The sequence below is a fragment of the Thyridium curvatum genome (genome assembly GCF_004353045.1).
Source record: "Thyridium curvatum strain D216 chromosome Unknown NODE_17_length_530222_cov_84.051745, whole genome shotgun sequence".
In the NCBI taxonomy this organism is placed as follows: domain Eukaryota; kingdom Fungi; phylum Ascomycota; class Sordariomycetes; order Thyridiales; family Thyridiaceae; genus Thyridium; species Thyridium curvatum.
Genome location: NW_022156772.1, coordinates 383,501 through 400,801, shown reverse-complemented (window position 1 = coordinate 400,801; position 17,301 = coordinate 383,501). Strand labels below are relative to the sequence as shown.

Below are 17,301 nucleotides of genomic sequence, written 5' to 3'. Positions count from 1 at the left end.
TACAGAGTACCTAGACAATCCCCAAGTGGCCGTGACAAGCCTCAAGCCATATGGCGTTCATTGCGTGCCTCAAGTTGGAGCCAATACGACACCCTCGGCTTTTCTTTCCTCATTCATCTGGAAGCATCTTGTGTGTTTTTCGAGGCCACGCTGCCTCTCCTCCAATTACCCGTAGAGAGAGCTACAGAGTATGCCAGAGGGGTAGGTAGTCCCCCAGAAGGATCAGCCAGCGGTAGGGATCGCTCCTTCATCTCAGCAGGCGGGCTTTGGCGAAATCATGCGCGGTCGAGAGACATCAGTACCTATCATCCAGGGTAGCCCCCCTGGCTCTGGCCAGCGAGCTGAAACAGGCCATAGACAGGTACAAGTACTTGCAGGGTGCCCGAATCAGCCTTGGGCTCACCGGCGCCCGTTGATGGGAGACAAGGACCAGGGGCAACCAGGCTCTACAGGTTCGTTCGGGTCATGCATGCATTACGGTGAGTGAGGAGGAGCTGAGAGGGATTTCGGTCGCCAAGGACAAGAAAGGTACAAGTATCTTGGCGGTCAAGTGAGCGTGTTAAACTGTGACGAAAGTCGAGTGGTTCCCAGGATCGCGTGGTGGGGAGAGCTGTGGTGGCCCCCCTGTAGATCCCCTCGCTGTCAGTGGCCAGTCCAGCCAGTCTGAAACGCACCTAGAAAACCCGGGAATCTCCATGAGGTAAAGCCGCGAGATTTTGGCGCCAGCTACCAGGCTTGACACCAGCCGCGACAAAAAAAAAAACCCTGGCACCCCTGGCTTCCATGCTTCTCTCTCCCCCCCAACGTCTTTTTTTCCCCAATGGCCCGGCGGAAGAAGAGCAGGGTTCAAGTCGAGGAGGGGAGGGGGGACCTTCAGCCGGGCGGGTACACAGCGTGTGCGTGGCTCTGCGTCACGGCTCTTCTGGTTGCCCATTGTGCGTTGCGGCCCCCCCCTGCGTAGATCTCCCTTGTGGGATGGGATGACTGCTGCACTTCACGACGTACAGAGTACAGAGTACGAGGTATGAGCGAATAAGCAATTAAGCATCAATCGATGCAGGTATGCTGGCTTGCACAAGGGGTTTGTGTCCCTTGCGGCTGGCGTATTGTCATGGCCAGCTGAACGGCGGCCAACCTGCGTCGAACTCTTGCACCTAGAGGACTGGCTGCATGGCGCCGTCGTCGAGTGTGTTCCAAAAGTGGGATTAGTTTACTACTTGTAAAGACTACTCCGAGCTTACCTAGTCGGACACCACAGTTGTTTAAGTGTTTGCGTTGACGCCAAAACGCGAACCCATCACTTAGTACTTTGTAGTTGCGTGGAGGAATTCGTGCCTCCATTCCCCGTTGCATTCCTTTCAGCCCACCCACCACCGCCCAACCGCATGTCCACATTGCAATGCAATGCAATGCACACGGGGATTCCTTGCGAAAGACGGGTGATCAGAGTTCATGATCGGAGATGGACGCAGCATGATGGATCGAACCGCCCTCTCCATGCCTCCCAATCGCAACACGAAGTACGTCGTGATGCGGCAAGTGGGCGTCTGAATAGTTGACAAGAAGTTCATCAGGAATCAATATCCTTGTCACACATCCTTGCCCTGGAACACGGAAGGGCTATCCCACGACCTAAATCCGATGGGCTTGATGGATAGTCATGTACTTCTGTTAGCAGTCCGTCAACAAATCTGACCATCACTCACTTGTGCAGGTACCAGCGAGACGGTGTGGTGGGGAGGGGGTTCAAACAGGGACAGGCCTGGCACTTGTGCCACAGTGACCAGACTTCGGACACAACCACATGCATGCATTGCATTGCACTGTACAAGTACAGCAAGGGGGTTCTGATCTGATACGGGCCCAGGGAATGAGCTTTTAGCAAATGCACACGCACACACACACTCTCTCTCTCCTGTCCTCTCTGGTGCACGCCACTGTTTTTGTGTACAAGTAGGTACTGCATCTCCATCTGATCCGAGATGCTGCAGGAGAGATCCTCCTGAATGTGCAGGTATCCCGGTCAGCGATCATCAGCGCCGCTGCATGCTTGATGGTGATAAATCCACCGCCGCCGCCCAATAGCCTCACTCGGGTGCCTGGCCTAAGACTGCTTGGGGGACACTACGGAAGTAATGGGGGGCGGGAGACCGCTCGAACGACTCGGGCTGTTGGCTGTTGGAAACTCAACTCGGCAGACACGGCAGACGCAGAATGCAATGGCAGGCTGACCTGACTGATCCGACTGATCTGACTGATCTGACTGCTGCTTTTGTGCTCCCCCAGGGTTCTCTGTCATTTAGTTCGTCATTTCGAGGCCGCGCCCCTTCGTCTTTACATGCCGAGCTGGGCATAGCTGGCATGCCAGTCCGGCACCCGTACCGGCGGGATTGGGGGCCTCTGGAGAATGTAACTTGGAGACGATGCCGGGATGGTGCATCGCATCTCAAAAGCCCAGGGGACTCGAAGGAGAAAAGTGCTGAGCCAAGGCCGGGAGCCCACTCTCGCAAGCCTCCTACCCCTGCCTTGGACATCGTCCCTCCCGTCCTCGAGCTATGGATGCGACTGCTAGCCCGGGTCTCCTGCGAATCCCCACCCGAGCCACTCCGCCTCCTCGCTCCATCATGCATGCCTCTCTCTCTCCTCGCCTTTTTGCGGTTGGTTGTGCGTGCCTCTGTGTGTGCGTGCGTGCTGCGTGTGTCTGATGGAGCATGGATGCATGGCTCTTTTGTTCCTTCTTCTCATTATTGACGGTGGCCCCCTCCCGACCTTCCTTTGCGACTCTGCATTTGCACCATCGTGACATTCTTTCCTTACCACCACCTTTCGTCCTTCACTTCTGGTCGCCTCTTTGGCTCTCTCTCTCTCACCCTCAGTCGTTCATTCTCACCGATTCTTACACACCGGCAACATTTGAAGATCTTCCTTCCTTTTTGTAACAGGCTTAAGTAGCAGCCAATCACACCGACGACCTTCGGCTTCTATCCGACGTGACAGTGGCACTCTTGGTGACCTATTCGCTCGTACACGCACACAAGAATACGAGCTGGATTTCAGACATCTGGCCCAAGCCGCGAAGATCTCTAGGGGCTTTGCCGTGACACATTGGCGGCCGACCTGTGTATCCTCTTTTGCTCTCTCTGAATTCTTCTCCAACGACTTGCCTGGACGTCAGAGCACCTACCGCCTTTTCTTTCTGCTCTCACTCCATCTTTTCTATTCGACACTGCGGCTGGCTCCTTTCCCATCCCTTGACTGCTCCTACTCTTGACGGAGCGGACACCAACGCCGTCCAGGCGGTTTGATCAACTACCTCTTCGTCCACTACCTTGCTGGCCGACACGATGCTCGTGGGAAACCGTTCCCTCTTGCTCTTATGGGCCTCGGCCGCCGCCATGGCCAGCGCTCAGGCGCTCGGTGACCTCCCAGGCTGTGGTGTAAGTGCGACACCAAGTCCGCAGGCACTTCGGGCTCGAGCCGAGTCCGCACGCCGGATGCTCGCGTGCAGATATCACGAGCTCGAGTCCGGAAACCTCCTGCTGGACTTACCCCCGATGCATGGGGGAGAACCAGGTCATGCTGACATCAGAACGCTTCCTAGCAAACATGTATCGCCCAGGCGCTGGACAAGAAGGCGGCCCTCGGCTGCCCCGACGGCGCTCAGGCGTGCCTGTGCGCCAAGCCCGACTACCACAACGCCATCAACGACTGCGTGGCCCAGTCCTGCGCTGCCGACCTCCGCGCTGTCGTGCTCACCTACGTGACCAACACCTGTGCCGGTAAGCTGCCACTGCACCGTCCCTTTTCTTCCGGCTTGTTTTGATGATGTGTTGTTTTGGTGGCACCAATTACTGACATATATGTCTCTTTCCCCTTGGACAGCGGCAGGAGCACCCGCCGCGACCACACCGCCCCCCGCAGCGACGCCGACGCCCGCCACTTCGGCGCCTCCCCCGGCGGAGAGCACACATAGCAGCGCGCCTCCTGCGGCCACGCCGAGCAGCAGCGCGGCCCCGAGCACGAGCAGCCCGCCTCCCGCGCCGGCGGCGAGCTCCACGTCGAGCTCTGCCTCGAGCTCCAGCTCTGCCCCGACTCCGGTTTCCAGCTCTGAAAGTAGCTCCAGCGTAAGTTTGTTTCTTTCCCTCTCTCCCACCGGCTAAGCCACGCTATGTCGACTGACACATTGCCAAATTACAGACGACTGCTGCCGCCGCAGCCACCACCACATCTGCCTCGAGCACCTCCACCCCGGCATCGAGCTCGTCCGCGTCCCCTACCTCGACGTCGACGCCGGAGCCCGCAGCGGGCGGCGGCGGCATGAGCACCGGCGCCAAGGTCGGCGTCGCCGTCGGCGCCTCGGCCGGCGCGGTCGCCCTCATCGCCCTGGCCGCCTGCGCCTTTGTCACGCGCCGCCAGAAGCGGAGGCGGGGCGGCAAGGGCGGCGGCTCGAGCGGCCACTCGTACAACATCTCGGACCCGCTGCCCGGGTCCGGCCGCGACTACGCCGGCTGGTCGGACCCCGAGGGCCACCACCACCACTCGTCGTCGGAGCTCGAGATGAAGTCGAGGCGGTACGAGGACATGCTGCCGAGGCAGACGCCGCGGACGATGATCTAGGAGAATGTTTGATTGAGAGGATGAGGACACGAAGGAGATTTTGGTACTGTAGCGGGTGAAAGGCTCCTCTTTTGTTTTTTTCTCGCTGTTTTTGCAGAGATGGAAAATCATTGATGTACATAAAACTCGGGGCTGCCAGGCCTGAGATATCTAGCGGAAATTTCTTGGGCGAGCGAGGGGTTGGGGGGGGTTGCAATTGGGAGATGATGTGTGGCTTGCAACGAGGGTCTCTTGCAGGTCAAGGTGGGAGTGGCGTGCCCTCCCTCGACAAACTTATTCTGCCGTCACATACTACTTTTTACTACTTACAGCTTTTAAACCCCCCCCCTATCCACGGGTCATGATATAGAAAGGGAAGGAGGGGGGGCCTGAACTGGCCAGCCCCCTGTCCAGGGAAGATACATCTGTTTTTTTTTTTTTTTTGGCGCAATATCGAGACAAGTTGGCAATTGAACAGTTGTTGTGTATATTGTGACACAGTTCTATTGTTCTATTTCCCATGCCGAGTATGTATGTAGTGTACAATGCTAATAAGGGGCTAGATGATATACAAGCTTGAGGTGATGGATCTATCGTGACATGGGCCCGAGTGTGAGAAGAGAGCTCACCCCCGCTGAGCTGTCTTCTGTGGGTGGCGGTGAAGAAACTACCATGAGTAGTAGGGCCGCTGGGCCGTGACCGGCCGGTTGGGCAGGTGAACCCAGGGTCCCTGGCGCGCCTTCTTGGCCTGCCGCTCCTCGTGCTCTCGTATCCTCGTCTTCTCCTCCTTGATGACCATGGTGATGGCTATTGCAGTGGGTAAAAAACCTTGGTCAGCATACAGATGGCCCTGATTTACAAAAGAAACCAGAGAAGGGTCTCGGAGTTGGGTAAAGGCGGCAAACTCACATGTCGTGGGGCGGGTCATCTTGTGCGCCCGGCCTCGGGCACGGTAGTCGATCTTGTAGCCTCGCGGCGGGCCCTTGCCCACCCAGGCCTGCTCGACGTACAGCCGGGTCGGGTCCTCGATGGACAGCCACTTGCCGTCCTTGGTCTGGATCTTGACGGGCTCGGCAGCGGCGGCGGCAGCGGCATCTCCTCCCTCCTTCTCGCCCGACACCCTGCCGAGGCCCATGCCGCGCTGGACGACGGCCTCGTCGCGGGCGAGCTCGAGCTGGTACCGCACCTCGCGGGCCATCTTCTTCTTGCTGAAGCGCATCTGCACGATGGCGTCGTCGACCGTCTTGCCGGCGATCTGGCGCGCCAGGTGGACGAGCTTCTTGGTCGAGGTCGGCAGGTTCTCGCTCTTGGAGGCGTGGCGGCGCTCGGTGCGGGCGATGCGCTCGGCGCGCGTCTCGCGGTCGAGGGGGTCGAGCCCGCGCCGCACGCGCCGCATGACCATCTTGCGCTGCCAGCGGACGCGGCTGCGCGGGTCCGGGTCCACGGCCCGGGCGAGGTGCTCCTTGACCATGGAGGCGCCCGTCGGGCCTCCTCCGCCTGCCGGTCTCCCCTGCTGCTGCGAGGAGGACGTCGTCGTCTCGGACTGCGGCTGCTGCACCTGGTCGGCGAAGATGGAGTCGCGGCTCAGGTTCGGGTTGCTGAGGCGGTCGGCGAGGGACTGCCGCGTCGAGGCCTTGGTCAGGTCATCGGCGAAGGCGCCGGCGGCGTCCTTCTTGCGGGAGGAGCCCCACGAGGCCCAGGAGCCCCATGAGATGGAGCGGGACTGCTGCTGGAGGAGGGAATGAGGCGGGGCTTGCGAGCCCGAGAGGGAGAGGGCCTGGAGGGAGGCGCAGAGGGCGTTGGGGACGGTGGACGGCCGGAGGGTCGTGGCGGCTGTCGAAAGCAATGGAAGGTTAGCTCAATGGTCTGATGTCCGTCCAACGATTGGAAGTGTAGCAAGGGTCCAATTGGGGTGAGATCAACAGCGTACCTGTCCGTAGGACCCGCCTCGATGGCAGATGGAGGCTCATTGCGGCAGCTGCATCAAGCCCTGGGCCGCATATGAGAGAGAGTGTGTGCACGCGAGATCGAGCTTTCGAGGTGTGTAGTCCAGTCTGCTTCCTTTGCAAGAAATCCTGCGGTTGTGGGCCCGTGCGCTCCTCTCACCCTTTGCGGTCTGAAAACACGTGACTCTCTTTTTTCCCTTTCCCTTTGCCGGACTCGGCTCTAGCGCGTGCAGAAGCGAATCAGGCCATGGGCGATTCCAAGCTTCTCCAATTTCCTCAGCAGACAGACAAACTCACCTTATTCCCTCCTTCCCGCCAACCACCACCGTACAGTCTCTAGAAACGACTTCACCCGGCAAGAAACAATCGCAATGGCTGTCAAACCCGTCGTCGGCGTACGTACCATCCCCGCAGAGGCGGTCGCGGGCCGCCAATGGCTGTCGTGCCACGGAGCAGGCGGCGGCTCGGGATTGAAGCAATCCCTCGAATGACTGATCCCATTGCCGAAACGGAGCTAACACCGACGACAGATGCTTCGCCGCAACCTCATCCTCGACCTTGGTATCGGCCTGGGTACGTTCTCGCCTCTGCTCTTCGGGTCGATGCAATTTCCTCCCCTCCCGTGCTGGCTTTTGAGCTGGGTTTTGGAGCTCGAGCCGAGATGCGCGAGGGGAGGGTGGCATGATGTCTGGGGCCGACCTTGCTAACGTCCATCTGCGTCAAATTAGGTCTTGGTTTCGCCATGGGCAACGCTTTCTGGTATGCTCTGCTACGATGAGAAGAGAAAACAACGGGCTATTCTCGACGCCGGAGGATCTAGATCACTAACGAGGTGTCGTCCATCTAGGTACGGCTACCACCTGCCGCGCACCCAGCGCCGCGACGACTACTACATGAAGATCGAGGAGGAGCGGGCCCAGAAGCTGCAGGGTTAGAGGTGATCAGATCGCCTGAGCTTGAGAAGGGGGAGTGACCGTCATTGTGGGAGTTGCCAGTGGCTTGCCGCGCCGGGGAGGATGTTTCGATAGGATGTTAGACGTGACGCCGTCACCGATCCGTTGTCACCAAACCACGCCTCGGTCCTAGAAATATCATTGCATTGTTAAGAAGGCTATTCGCTGATTTGATCATTGTGTGAACGGACGGCTGGTATAGAAGCCGACCTTGGAAATACATGTTGCTCTCTCGCCATGTCCAACTAAACTATCGTACATCGATCGCTTTTGAGTAGCACGCCAACCCACGTACTCTAAGGGAAGGGTATATCTCTCCTCACAGCACGACGAAAGAGCCCATCGTCTCCATAGGCTGGCTGTCATGACTCCAGGAACATCGATTTGCCATCGTGCCACCTTGTCGTCCAACCCTCGTGGCCAGCTTCTGACGGGGGTGTGGCAGCACTTTGGCTAGCATGAGATCCCTCCCAAGCTGTCGTCTCGACCGTAAAGCTGCCATTGCTATCTTGGCATCTGTGTGTGTGGGCGTGCTTGCATCGTCAGCCAGGCATTCCATAACTAGCAGAAAGCACGTGAGGGGCAAGCCATCTCCCGAGAGTGATCTGTACCACCAGAGGGCCAGAAAAAGAACCATATCGAGAATCCTTCCAAATCCCCCCCCCCCCCCCCCCCAAAAAAAAAGGGCACGCCTGAAATCAGAGAGGGGAATTTTGATGCGCAAACGTCCCCTTAGCAAAAGCCAGGACGGGAAGGCTATGAGAGGAGGCTGTGGGCTGACCTTCTGAACAGACGCTGCACAGGCCAGCACCGCACTGGGCTGTTGCGCTGGTCCGGCCGGTCGACGAAGCAGCTGTACTGCATCATCGACAGCAGCTCGCACGCGCTCAGGTCGACGTCCCGCCCTCCTGGAGTCTTGCGCTTGCGGCCCTTGGTGTTGAGCTGGATCTTCTCCGGCAGCTGCGACGCCGGGAAGCTGTGGCAGGGCGGCGCCATTGAGATTGAGATTCAGACTGGATGGAGGCCGCGGTCGGGCGGCGGGTGCTGGGCGAGGTGGAGGAAGCGAGCCTCGACGAGGTAAGGATGCTTTTCGTCTAGTCTTTCAACTTATCGTCTGCTCTATCCTTTGGCACCCTCTTTCATGTTTTTGGGGGCGGTGGTTCATGAGAGATGGTGTTCATTCTGTCACGTACACCCCAGTGCCACCACTCTAACCTTATCGCCGCTCCTGATTTGATAAGCCCGCTCACGAACATCGCCTTCCTAGTTCCTGACCTCCTTCCGCACAACGCTGCACGCACTCTCGGCAGGCTATGCTGCCGCTGCCGCTGCCGCTACCGCGGGCCTCGAGCCCGCGAGTGCTCCTACAAGGACTACTACTAGCAATAACAAGAAGTTGGCATCGCCTTTCCCCATCCCGGCCCTGAACGAGCTGGCCGAGCGCCACCTGCGGGCCACGTCGTCGCCGACGCTCTCCGTCTCGGGCCGGCACCTGCCGCTGCTCTACAAGCTGGTCTCTACGCTCGTGGCGCGCCCGCACGCCAAGGCCGTCGTCGTGATCGACCTCGAGCACCGCTTCGACGTGTCACGGGTGTTGCAGTGCTCACCTTACCGGGAGCCGCCGCCGCCGCCGCCGCCGCCCGCGGATGGCGAAGGTGCTGTTCAGAGTGATGTGGCTGGTGCCACCACCACGTCTGCGGTGGAAGGAGGAGGTGCCCACGCCGGCCGGCCGGAAGCGGCCCCTCCGCTGGTGACCCTGGCCGACCTCCAGCACATCCACGTCTACCGCCCGGCGCGCAGCCCCGGCACCCGCGTCGCCGACCTGGTCGCCGCCGCGGAGCAACGCATGCTCTACGGGCAGCACGGCAGCCGCCGCCGAGAGTGGTGGGGCACCATCGTGATCGGGCGCGCAGCTGCCGCAGCAGGAAGTGGAGGGGCCGGCGACGTGGCCGTCGAGGCCGGCTGGAGGGGCTGGCTGCAGGTCGCCGCCGCGCAGGAGGCGACGAGCTTCGGCTCCTGCCTGAGCCTGGAGGAGGGCCTCCTGGAGCGGGAGCGGGGGCGGAGGCGGCGGGCGGCGGGCAGGCAGCAGACGTGGGTGGCCAGCTCCGTCTGGGGCGGCTTCGAGTTTACGGAGTCGTAAGGCCCCGTTTTCACAAGCCCGGCTGCCCCTACCGTGAGAGGAAGGAGGGAAGAGGAAGGGGCAAAGGGGAAAAGGCGGTGAGGTACTTTCCAAGACTCATCGACACGGTTCAAGGGGCATGGATGCAACACACCAAAGCACAGTATACCCAGAGGAGCATTGTACAACTACGGATTGTCGACTGCACATCTGGCGCTATTATCGGCACGATGCCGATTTAAATGTACTTGTGATGGCAGAATCACGCCATGTGGAGCATCAAGAGTCCTGGAAAACCCGGCAGATAAAGAACGCAAAATGTACAAGTAGAAGTGAGAGGGTTGAAGACAAAAGAACGGGATTTCAAAGAGGGTCCTTTCGTCTCGTCTCCAAATCTCTGGGGAGTTTGACATGTGTGGAGATGTGGAGAGGGAGAGAGAGGGATCGCGAGAGGTCGGTACAGACACAGTACTGCAGTACTGTGTCAGTCCGTGTGTATGAGCGCTGGAGGCCTCGACTGGCAAGACTGGCTTGCGGAGAAAGAGCAATGTCGAACGGAACGAGCACTGTCTTGTCCGTGAAGGAGCTTTGGGCAACATCGTGGAACCTCACCTGTGGGTTCCCTGGTGGGTTCTGTGGAGAGCCAGAGCCTGGAGAGAGTTCCATCCGCTGTGGGCACCAAAGTGTACAACGCCTGCCCATGCGCGCTGAGCGACTTTGCCTGTCGTTTTACAGTTCCCTTTTACGGTAGGGACAGGTTGAGACAAGTCGGCACTCGGCATGAAGACAGAGGGATTTGATGAGGGAAATGGCAGGTCGCGTATGGAGTTGCATAATGAACGCACATTGGTCTCGGCCGGACCTGTCTCGATGCTTGTCTATCGGCCTTGGCTTCTTACTTTTCTTCCGGCTCGGTAGACGGGTGCAACAGCAGCAAGAAGGGAGGACGGACGGGATGATCCTCGCTGTTACTCAGGGCCCCTCGGGCAGGGTTCCCGCCAGCCACTGCCGACGCCAGCTTTCTTTTTCATGTGAGCTTGGCCTAGCAAGCCTTGATAAATTTGGAAACCCATATCTGTGGTGGCCGGCAAGTGCGCAGATCATAGGGTGATTCGGGGATTTTTGGTGACTTGTTTGTTTGATGAGATCAGCGTGAGCCCACCGTGTAAGAAGGAGAGAATTGAGGTATGATATGGGAGACATGTACCACGATGCGTGGTACGCCATTGCGCATATATGAACGTAGGCCAGATGTGTACATGCCAGGTTAGTACAGCAACCCGTAGTTGAGAGTAAGTAGATCTGCGCTGAGTGTTGCTCAGTAATGATCGCCGGCATAGATCTCTGCGACTTGGCAGCGAGGGATATCTATCCTTTCTCAGGCTGACCTGCAGATTAGGGCGTTGCAATCCCTGAAGGAGGGGGGGGGGGCAAGGGCTGTCGAAGAGGAACGGCAGCCATAGCGATTATCCTATCCTATATTGATGCTATTTCGACGGCATCTCGCAACCGGTTTCCAAAAATGCAGACACATGAGGTCTGTTGGGAACGAGGCACAAGGAGGCAGTCAAGCCACCTCGGCCACTCAAGGCAGTCTTGGCACTGCAATACAAGTATTACCCTCGAAACTCGAAACACCATACCCGCTTAATGTATTGGAGATGTGGAGCAGAAGGAGTCGGACTGGGTACTGGATGCCTGCAGGTGTACTTGTGTTGTACAAGATTGGTAAATCTGGGTGTCGACAGATCTCTCCACACAGTTCCTCGCCGCCTGTCGAGCCTGTGTACGGTGTATGTCGTGGTCGTCGAGACTGGCAGTGCAACATCAACATTCAAGTTGGGCCCGGCAAATCACCACAGTGCTGATGCTGATACTCAACACTCGGGATTGGAAGCGATAGATGCGCGTACCTTCCGCGTGGATGGCCTGCCAGTTTGCTTCCCTGAACCAACCCCGCGTTAGGCTTTGCCTTTCTCCGTAACACACCGTGCGATTGTGCAATCAGTCCTGCATCCATCTGCATCTCATCCCATTCCCTCCATCCATCCAAACCCCTCCCCCGTTCAACGGCTTCAGATGGTATCACTATCTCTAGACCGCATGCCGCGCCGGTCACAATCAGAGCTGCACGCATTTACGTGTACCTCTCGATGACGGCTACGTCGGCACACCGCATCGAGACGGCGGAGACTGAGGCGCCCATCCTGGCATGACGCCGTACGTTGGTATCCACGAGTCCATTTATTTACGGTACGCTTTGCTGTGAATCTGTCCTGTACGCCAATCAGATGCGTCGCAGAAGACACATTCACATGCAAGCGCAAGGGACTACTCTGACGCCGCCCAAGGTACCGTCCTCGACATGGAAACCCCGGGGTTCCACCCATCCCTGCTTGCACGACAGGATAGGTCGGCGGGAGGATATCGTCGCAGGGAGAGGCACGGAACAAACGTTACACCCACGTCTGCAAAGCTTAGCAGCCGTGGCGGCGAGGCACCCCTCTGTGCTCCCCTACCTCGCCAGACCCTTGGGTCCCTGATCGCCCTCCCGTTCTGGGCCATCTGTCCGCATGTTGTACGGGACTTCGGCAAACGGAAGCCCAGAGGACCGTTCTCAGGTCTCGCGCCGTCGTAGCCGTGCCGCCAGAGCCTCAGTCCTTCCTCATCCCACCCTATTTATGTAAGTGAAGATAGCCGAGTAATTGACACAGGGATGCCCATCCTGCAGGCGCTTGATTTCACCCTGTTATGCTAATGCCTGGGACTAAGAAAGACACAGCTTCTAGCCTGTCGAGCTTCTTCTCTTCAGCCAAACGGAACGACCGAAGCGAGCTCTGATGCTGCCGCTGCCGCTACTTACCGCCGCCACATGGCAATACGGTGGCAGTGGGTACGTGTCTCTATTCACCGTAGGATCTAGGGCGAGGCTCTTTTGATTTGATTTGGCTCCTGTGACGGCTGTCTTCACCTGCAGGCGGTACGTCAATGGCCCGCCGAGTCACAGCCAAGCCGCTTCTTGGGCCGGTTTGGTCCCTGCAGTTGCGGCCTTTTTTTTACTGGTCCCCTGCCGGTAGCCGCACCACCAATTTCTTTTCTGTCCCGGTCGCAGGTCGTGGTCCACACCTGACGTCATGCTGATCGACGGCGGCGTGGGACTTCTCGGCCTTGGCGACCCTGAATTGTGGTCCGACTGTGGATGCCGACACCCGCCGTCCCCCGTCTCATGCCCAATGAGTGCTCGCCGTCCGCCGACCAGGCTCCGCTCCTGCCCCCGGGCTCCTCTTTCGTGCTGCGAGATGCTTTGTGTGATGCGTGGCTTGTATGTACACCCGCCCGCCGGTGCGAAAAGAGATATCCACACGGGGACGAGGAGGGCGGGCGCAGGATAACAAATGCCATGTCACGACGCCACGGTCTCGCGGGCCAAAGGGTACTCGCACCCAGATGAGCGAGCCCCAGTGTCAAAACAGGGAAATCCATATCAGAAAATCTGCAGGTAGCACCGAGCACATGCGCGCCGTATGCAGGGCACCAAAAGCACTCGTACCGTTACGGACAGTAAACGGGAGGATCAGTGATCTTCGCCTTCTGCTTGTACATTCTGGGCGAGTTATTCCGATACGAGCCCGCTTTTCTTGCTTGTCCCTAAACCAGTCGAAGCGCTCGCCGTATCAGGGGCTCAGCTCAGCTCTGGACGGACGGGGACCAGGGCGAATGAGTCGCACCGAGTTAATCTGGACCTTATCTCACCATACACCACACCAAAGCAGATCGCTCGACCCTGACCGGCAGCCGTGCTGGCCCCCGATTGGCCGGGAGGCCGGCACCCTTTACGGTGTGCAGAGGCTCTGTGAAGAGATTGACAGGGGGTAGTGGCGAGCCTACGGGTGACCACCGCACCGTGTACTGTGCCTGTGTTTCACTGCCTTGACTACGGTGCGACCTAAGCCGAACGGTCCCTGCTTTGCTTGCCTCGCCTTCCACCGCATGTTTGACTAACAAAGCACTGTCCTTGCCGTTGAAGGAAAGCAAGTCCTGGCACCGGCGCGGCGTACCGTCTGCGACGGCGCTAGAAGAAGAAAAAGAATGCGCCCTCCTTGGTCTTAGACGCTTTCACAAGTGATGACTGCCACCATCCAGGCTTACCACCTTGCATCATTGTGCTTCGACCCGTATCCACACGGCATCCACCGTGGCATGCCTCATTTGGACGTTGGGTGAAAACTCGTTCATGACGGTATCCACTGATACATTGCCGTTTCTGTCTCTTTAGTAGCCTACACGGCGTACACGGCGTCACTGTGTTGATTCGGCGCTGCCTGGCGCTGTCGAGGTACGGAGTACACACACCTCACCAGCCAGTCGTTGGGGATAAGGAGAGTGAGGCATTGCTGTTTGCTCGAGTCAAGATGGATATATAAACGGGGTCCCCGCGGCCGCAATCCTCTCCATTCTCCAGTTTCTCCAGACACCAACAGACAAGTTCCCATTTATTCATCCACCAGCAAGAAGATCTCTACGGGGCTCTCTGCTTTTCTCTCCTTTTGACACACACGCGTGTCCTGACTCGGTTCCAACGTTTGCTCTTCTCTTCTACCAGCACGGAAAACAGTTTTTCTTTGCTGTATCACAAGTCCTCTCACAAATCATGGCTACTCTCCAGAGACCCGCCGCCCCTATCCGGACGGTGTCCAACAGCAGCTTTGCCGAGAGCTTTGACATTGCCCGGAGAAAGCTGGACAAGGAGCTCGACGGCAACATCTCATCCCCGGACTCCCGCCCCGGATCTCCAGCGTCGCTGGCCACGGGCTCCACCGTCACCCCGGCCGAGCTCAGCACTCCCCTGACCCCCTTCAACGCCGCCATCGATGCCGACCCGGATGTGGCCGACGAATTTGCCTTCGCCTTCGATATCGACGGCGTCCTGATCCGCGGTGGCAAAGTCATCCCAGAGGCCATCGAGGCCATGAAGGTTCTCAACGGCGAGAACGAGTATGGCGTCAAGGTGTAAGTGCAAAAGTTCCCCACTGCTCGCGCTACGCACATGTAACACGGTTACTGACTTGAGAACTCACAGTCCCTACATTTTCCTGACCAACGGCGGTGGGAAGACCGAGGCCGAGCGCTGCGGTGACCTCTCCCGCCAGCTAGAGCTCGAAGTCTCGCCGGGTCAGTTCATCTGCGGCCACACCCCGATGAGGGAGATGGCCGACCGCTACAAGACGGTCCTGGTCGTCGGCGGCGAGGGCGAGAAGTGCCGCCACGTCGCCGAGGGCTACGGCTTCACCGACGTCATCACGCCGGGCGACATCCTCAAGGCCAACGCCGCTGTCTCGCCCTTCCGCAAGCTCACCGACACGGAGCACGCCAACTCCAAGGACCTGCTCTCGCGCGGCCAGCTCAGCGACATCGTCATCGACGCCGTCTTCGTCTTTGCCGACAGCCGCGAGTGGGCCTCGGACCTGCAGATCATGCTCGACATCGCCATGAGCAAGGGCGGCCGCCTGGAGACGCGCTCCGAGACGTTTGACGAGAGCCCGCCCTTCTACTTCTCGCACAACGACACCCTCTGGGCCGCCCAGCACGAGCACCCGCGCCTCGGCATGGGCGCCCTGCGCAGCATCGTCGAGACCACCTTCGAGTCGGTCACGGGCGGCAAGAAGCTCGAGACGCACGCCTTCGGCAAGCCCCAGGTCAGCACCTTTGAGTTCGCCACGCGCCTGCTGCAGAAGTGGCGCGCCGCGCAGCACGGCCTCGAGTCGAGCAAGCCGCCCGAGACGGTCTACTTTGTCGGCGACACGCCCGAGTCGGACATCCGCGGCACCAACGCCATGAACGAGGCCTCGGACAACGACTGGTTCTCCATCCTCGTCAAGACGGGCGTCTACCAGGACGGCACCGAGCCGGCCTACAAGCCGCGACAGACGGTCGAGACTGTCCTCGACGCCGTCAACTTCGGCATCCGGCGCGAGATGGAGGCGCGCAAGGCGCGGTCCGCGGGCCCGGACGAGAAGGCCGTCATTGAGAAGCTGCTGCCGCTCGACGCGGCGGCCCAGCCGACGACGACCGCGTAAAGGGTCCAACATACCTGCTGAGCAGGTGATATGGCTCTCGTCTTAGGACATACCAAAAAGGACACGAAAAGAAGATATTGTAACGCCCGACAACGAAGCACAAGCACCGGCCTGCAGCTCCTATCCTTTGAGCCAGCTTGGTTTTTTTTTTAAGAAAAAAACGAGAAGAGAGGTGCCGGACGACGAATTTCCTTGGATGTATTTGTGATACCATTGTTTCGGATTTTATTGGGGGAGTTTTTCCTTTTTTGCCTTTTGAAGTTTATTCTTCTTCTCCGTCGTTGGATTGATATGGACCGAGATCCAAGTCACTACGACTGCCGATTGCACTCTTATTTCACCAGTGTTTCTTTTGCATACAAGCATCATAGCCATCTGCATGCATTCAAATAGCTCTCATAAGCTTTCAGTCGTTTGTTATAGAGGAATAGAATTGAACTTGGAACCAATCGGTAGCTGCTGCTGTTCATCTCGTACTGGTAGGTCTCGCCCAGCTCGAGGCCTTGTGAATCGCAAACATAGTTGTTGAATTTCATCGATCATAGAAAAAGAAAAACAGTGTACATTGGATTGTACTTGAGCGGCAATGCATTTGAACAACGAGGTGAAGTTGTGTCCCAAGGCCCCCCTCCGCGACTTGGGAGTCGTCTCAAAGTGGTTCTAGTGAAATGGGGGGAGTCATTATTGCGATAGCATACTACTCACCCATTTCACACCTCACGTCATGCCTCAAAAGGCTGGCATCTCTTTGATCGTGTGTGATGTATGAGCGTTTTTACAGGGGGGGGGGGGGGCACACGGCATCGATCGACCAGCGTGCTCGTCTCGGGAGACACCTCGCGGCATACTGACGTACATCCAGGCCCACTGGTGCCTGAATCCTCATCACCTTCAGCTAACATTAGGTAGTCCCGGGAATGATGCTCACCTACGTTGTCTCTCCTGGAGGAAACATGTTGTCTGGGCTAGAATCCCCTTTGGACCGTGTTCACTCTAGAAAACGCCCCCCCCCTCGGAATTGATTTCATGGTCTGTCGATCCATAACCCGTGGCGAAAGCAGGTGATACCGCACATTTCTTTTTGTGCCAGAAGATGCTGGTCCACTTGACCGATGTCGAGAACTGCTGATGGATGAGAACGGCCGGAAGTGGGCTACAATCGCTACCTCTGCATCGAGAGGCCCGATCGACCAGCCAGAGAAACGATTTGAGGGGTGTCATGGCTGGGATTGATGACGGACTGTATGGTGCTGAGGTTTACCGTCCGCGAGGGTTTCATGTCTTGGGTATCGGCCTTTGAGATCGCTTACGAGCAGACCCGGTTCGGGACGGACTCCGAAGGGGCAACTTACAAGATATTCGAAAACGAGAACTCGTTCAGTCCCGTGCTGCCGCCCTGTTAGGATTCTCGACGACGTGATTTCACGGGCGATGCTGGTGTTGGTATGATTAGGTCATTTCAAAGAATTTGTGCTGCATCGTGGCAGCACGGCATTGTGACAAATATCTGGCTGTTGTGCGTCTCTTCCCACATCGCTGGGGTCCGGGTCGTCGTGAGGGACCAGGCCTGCTCGGCTGCTGTTTTTTTATAAGGCCTTGCTTGCGTAGCT

General features: G+C 58.2%; 4 protein-coding genes across 4 annotated transcripts; 3 read left to right on the top strand and 1 right to left on the bottom strand.

Annotated features, from left to right (window-relative positions):
- Positions 1-3,344: 3,344 nt before the first annotated feature.
- On the top strand, positions 3,345-4,617 carry E0L32_003845 (uncharacterized protein; the record flags this gene model as incomplete). Its single annotated transcript, XM_031138189.1, has 4 exons — positions 3,345-3,437; positions 3,602-3,779; positions 3,883-4,124; positions 4,198-4,617. 4 exons carry the CDS (start codon positions 3,345-3,347, stop codon positions 4,615-4,617), a joined length of 933 nt encoding a protein of 310 aa, XP_030998262.1.
- Positions 4,618-5,263: 646 nt separating this feature from the next.
- E0L32_003844 (uncharacterized protein) lies at positions 5,264-7,225 on the bottom strand (the record flags this gene model as incomplete). Its single annotated transcript, XM_031138188.1, has 2 exons — positions 5,264-6,429; positions 6,946-7,225. 2 exons carry the CDS (start codon positions 7,223-7,225, stop codon positions 5,264-5,266), a joined length of 1,446 nt encoding a protein of 481 aa, XP_030998261.1.
- A 1,287-nt stretch (positions 7,226-8,512) lies between these two features.
- E0L32_003843 (uncharacterized protein) lies at positions 8,513-9,635 on the top strand (the record flags this gene model as incomplete). The annotated part of the gene is made up of 2 exons (XM_031138187.1): positions 8,513-8,572; positions 8,763-9,635. The coding sequence occupies 2 exons, from the start codon at positions 8,513-8,515 to the stop codon at positions 9,633-9,635; spliced, it is 933 nt and encodes a 310-aa protein (XP_030998260.1).
- A 4,630-nt stretch (positions 9,636-14,265) lies between these two features.
- Positions 14,266-15,691, top strand: E0L32_003842 (uncharacterized protein; the record flags this gene model as incomplete). Its single annotated transcript, XM_031138186.1, has 2 exons — positions 14,266-14,624; positions 14,695-15,691. The coding sequence occupies 2 exons, from the start codon at positions 14,266-14,268 to the stop codon at positions 15,689-15,691; spliced, it is 1,356 nt and encodes a 451-aa protein (XP_030998259.1).
- Between the last annotated feature and the right edge of the window lie 1,610 nt (positions 15,692-17,301).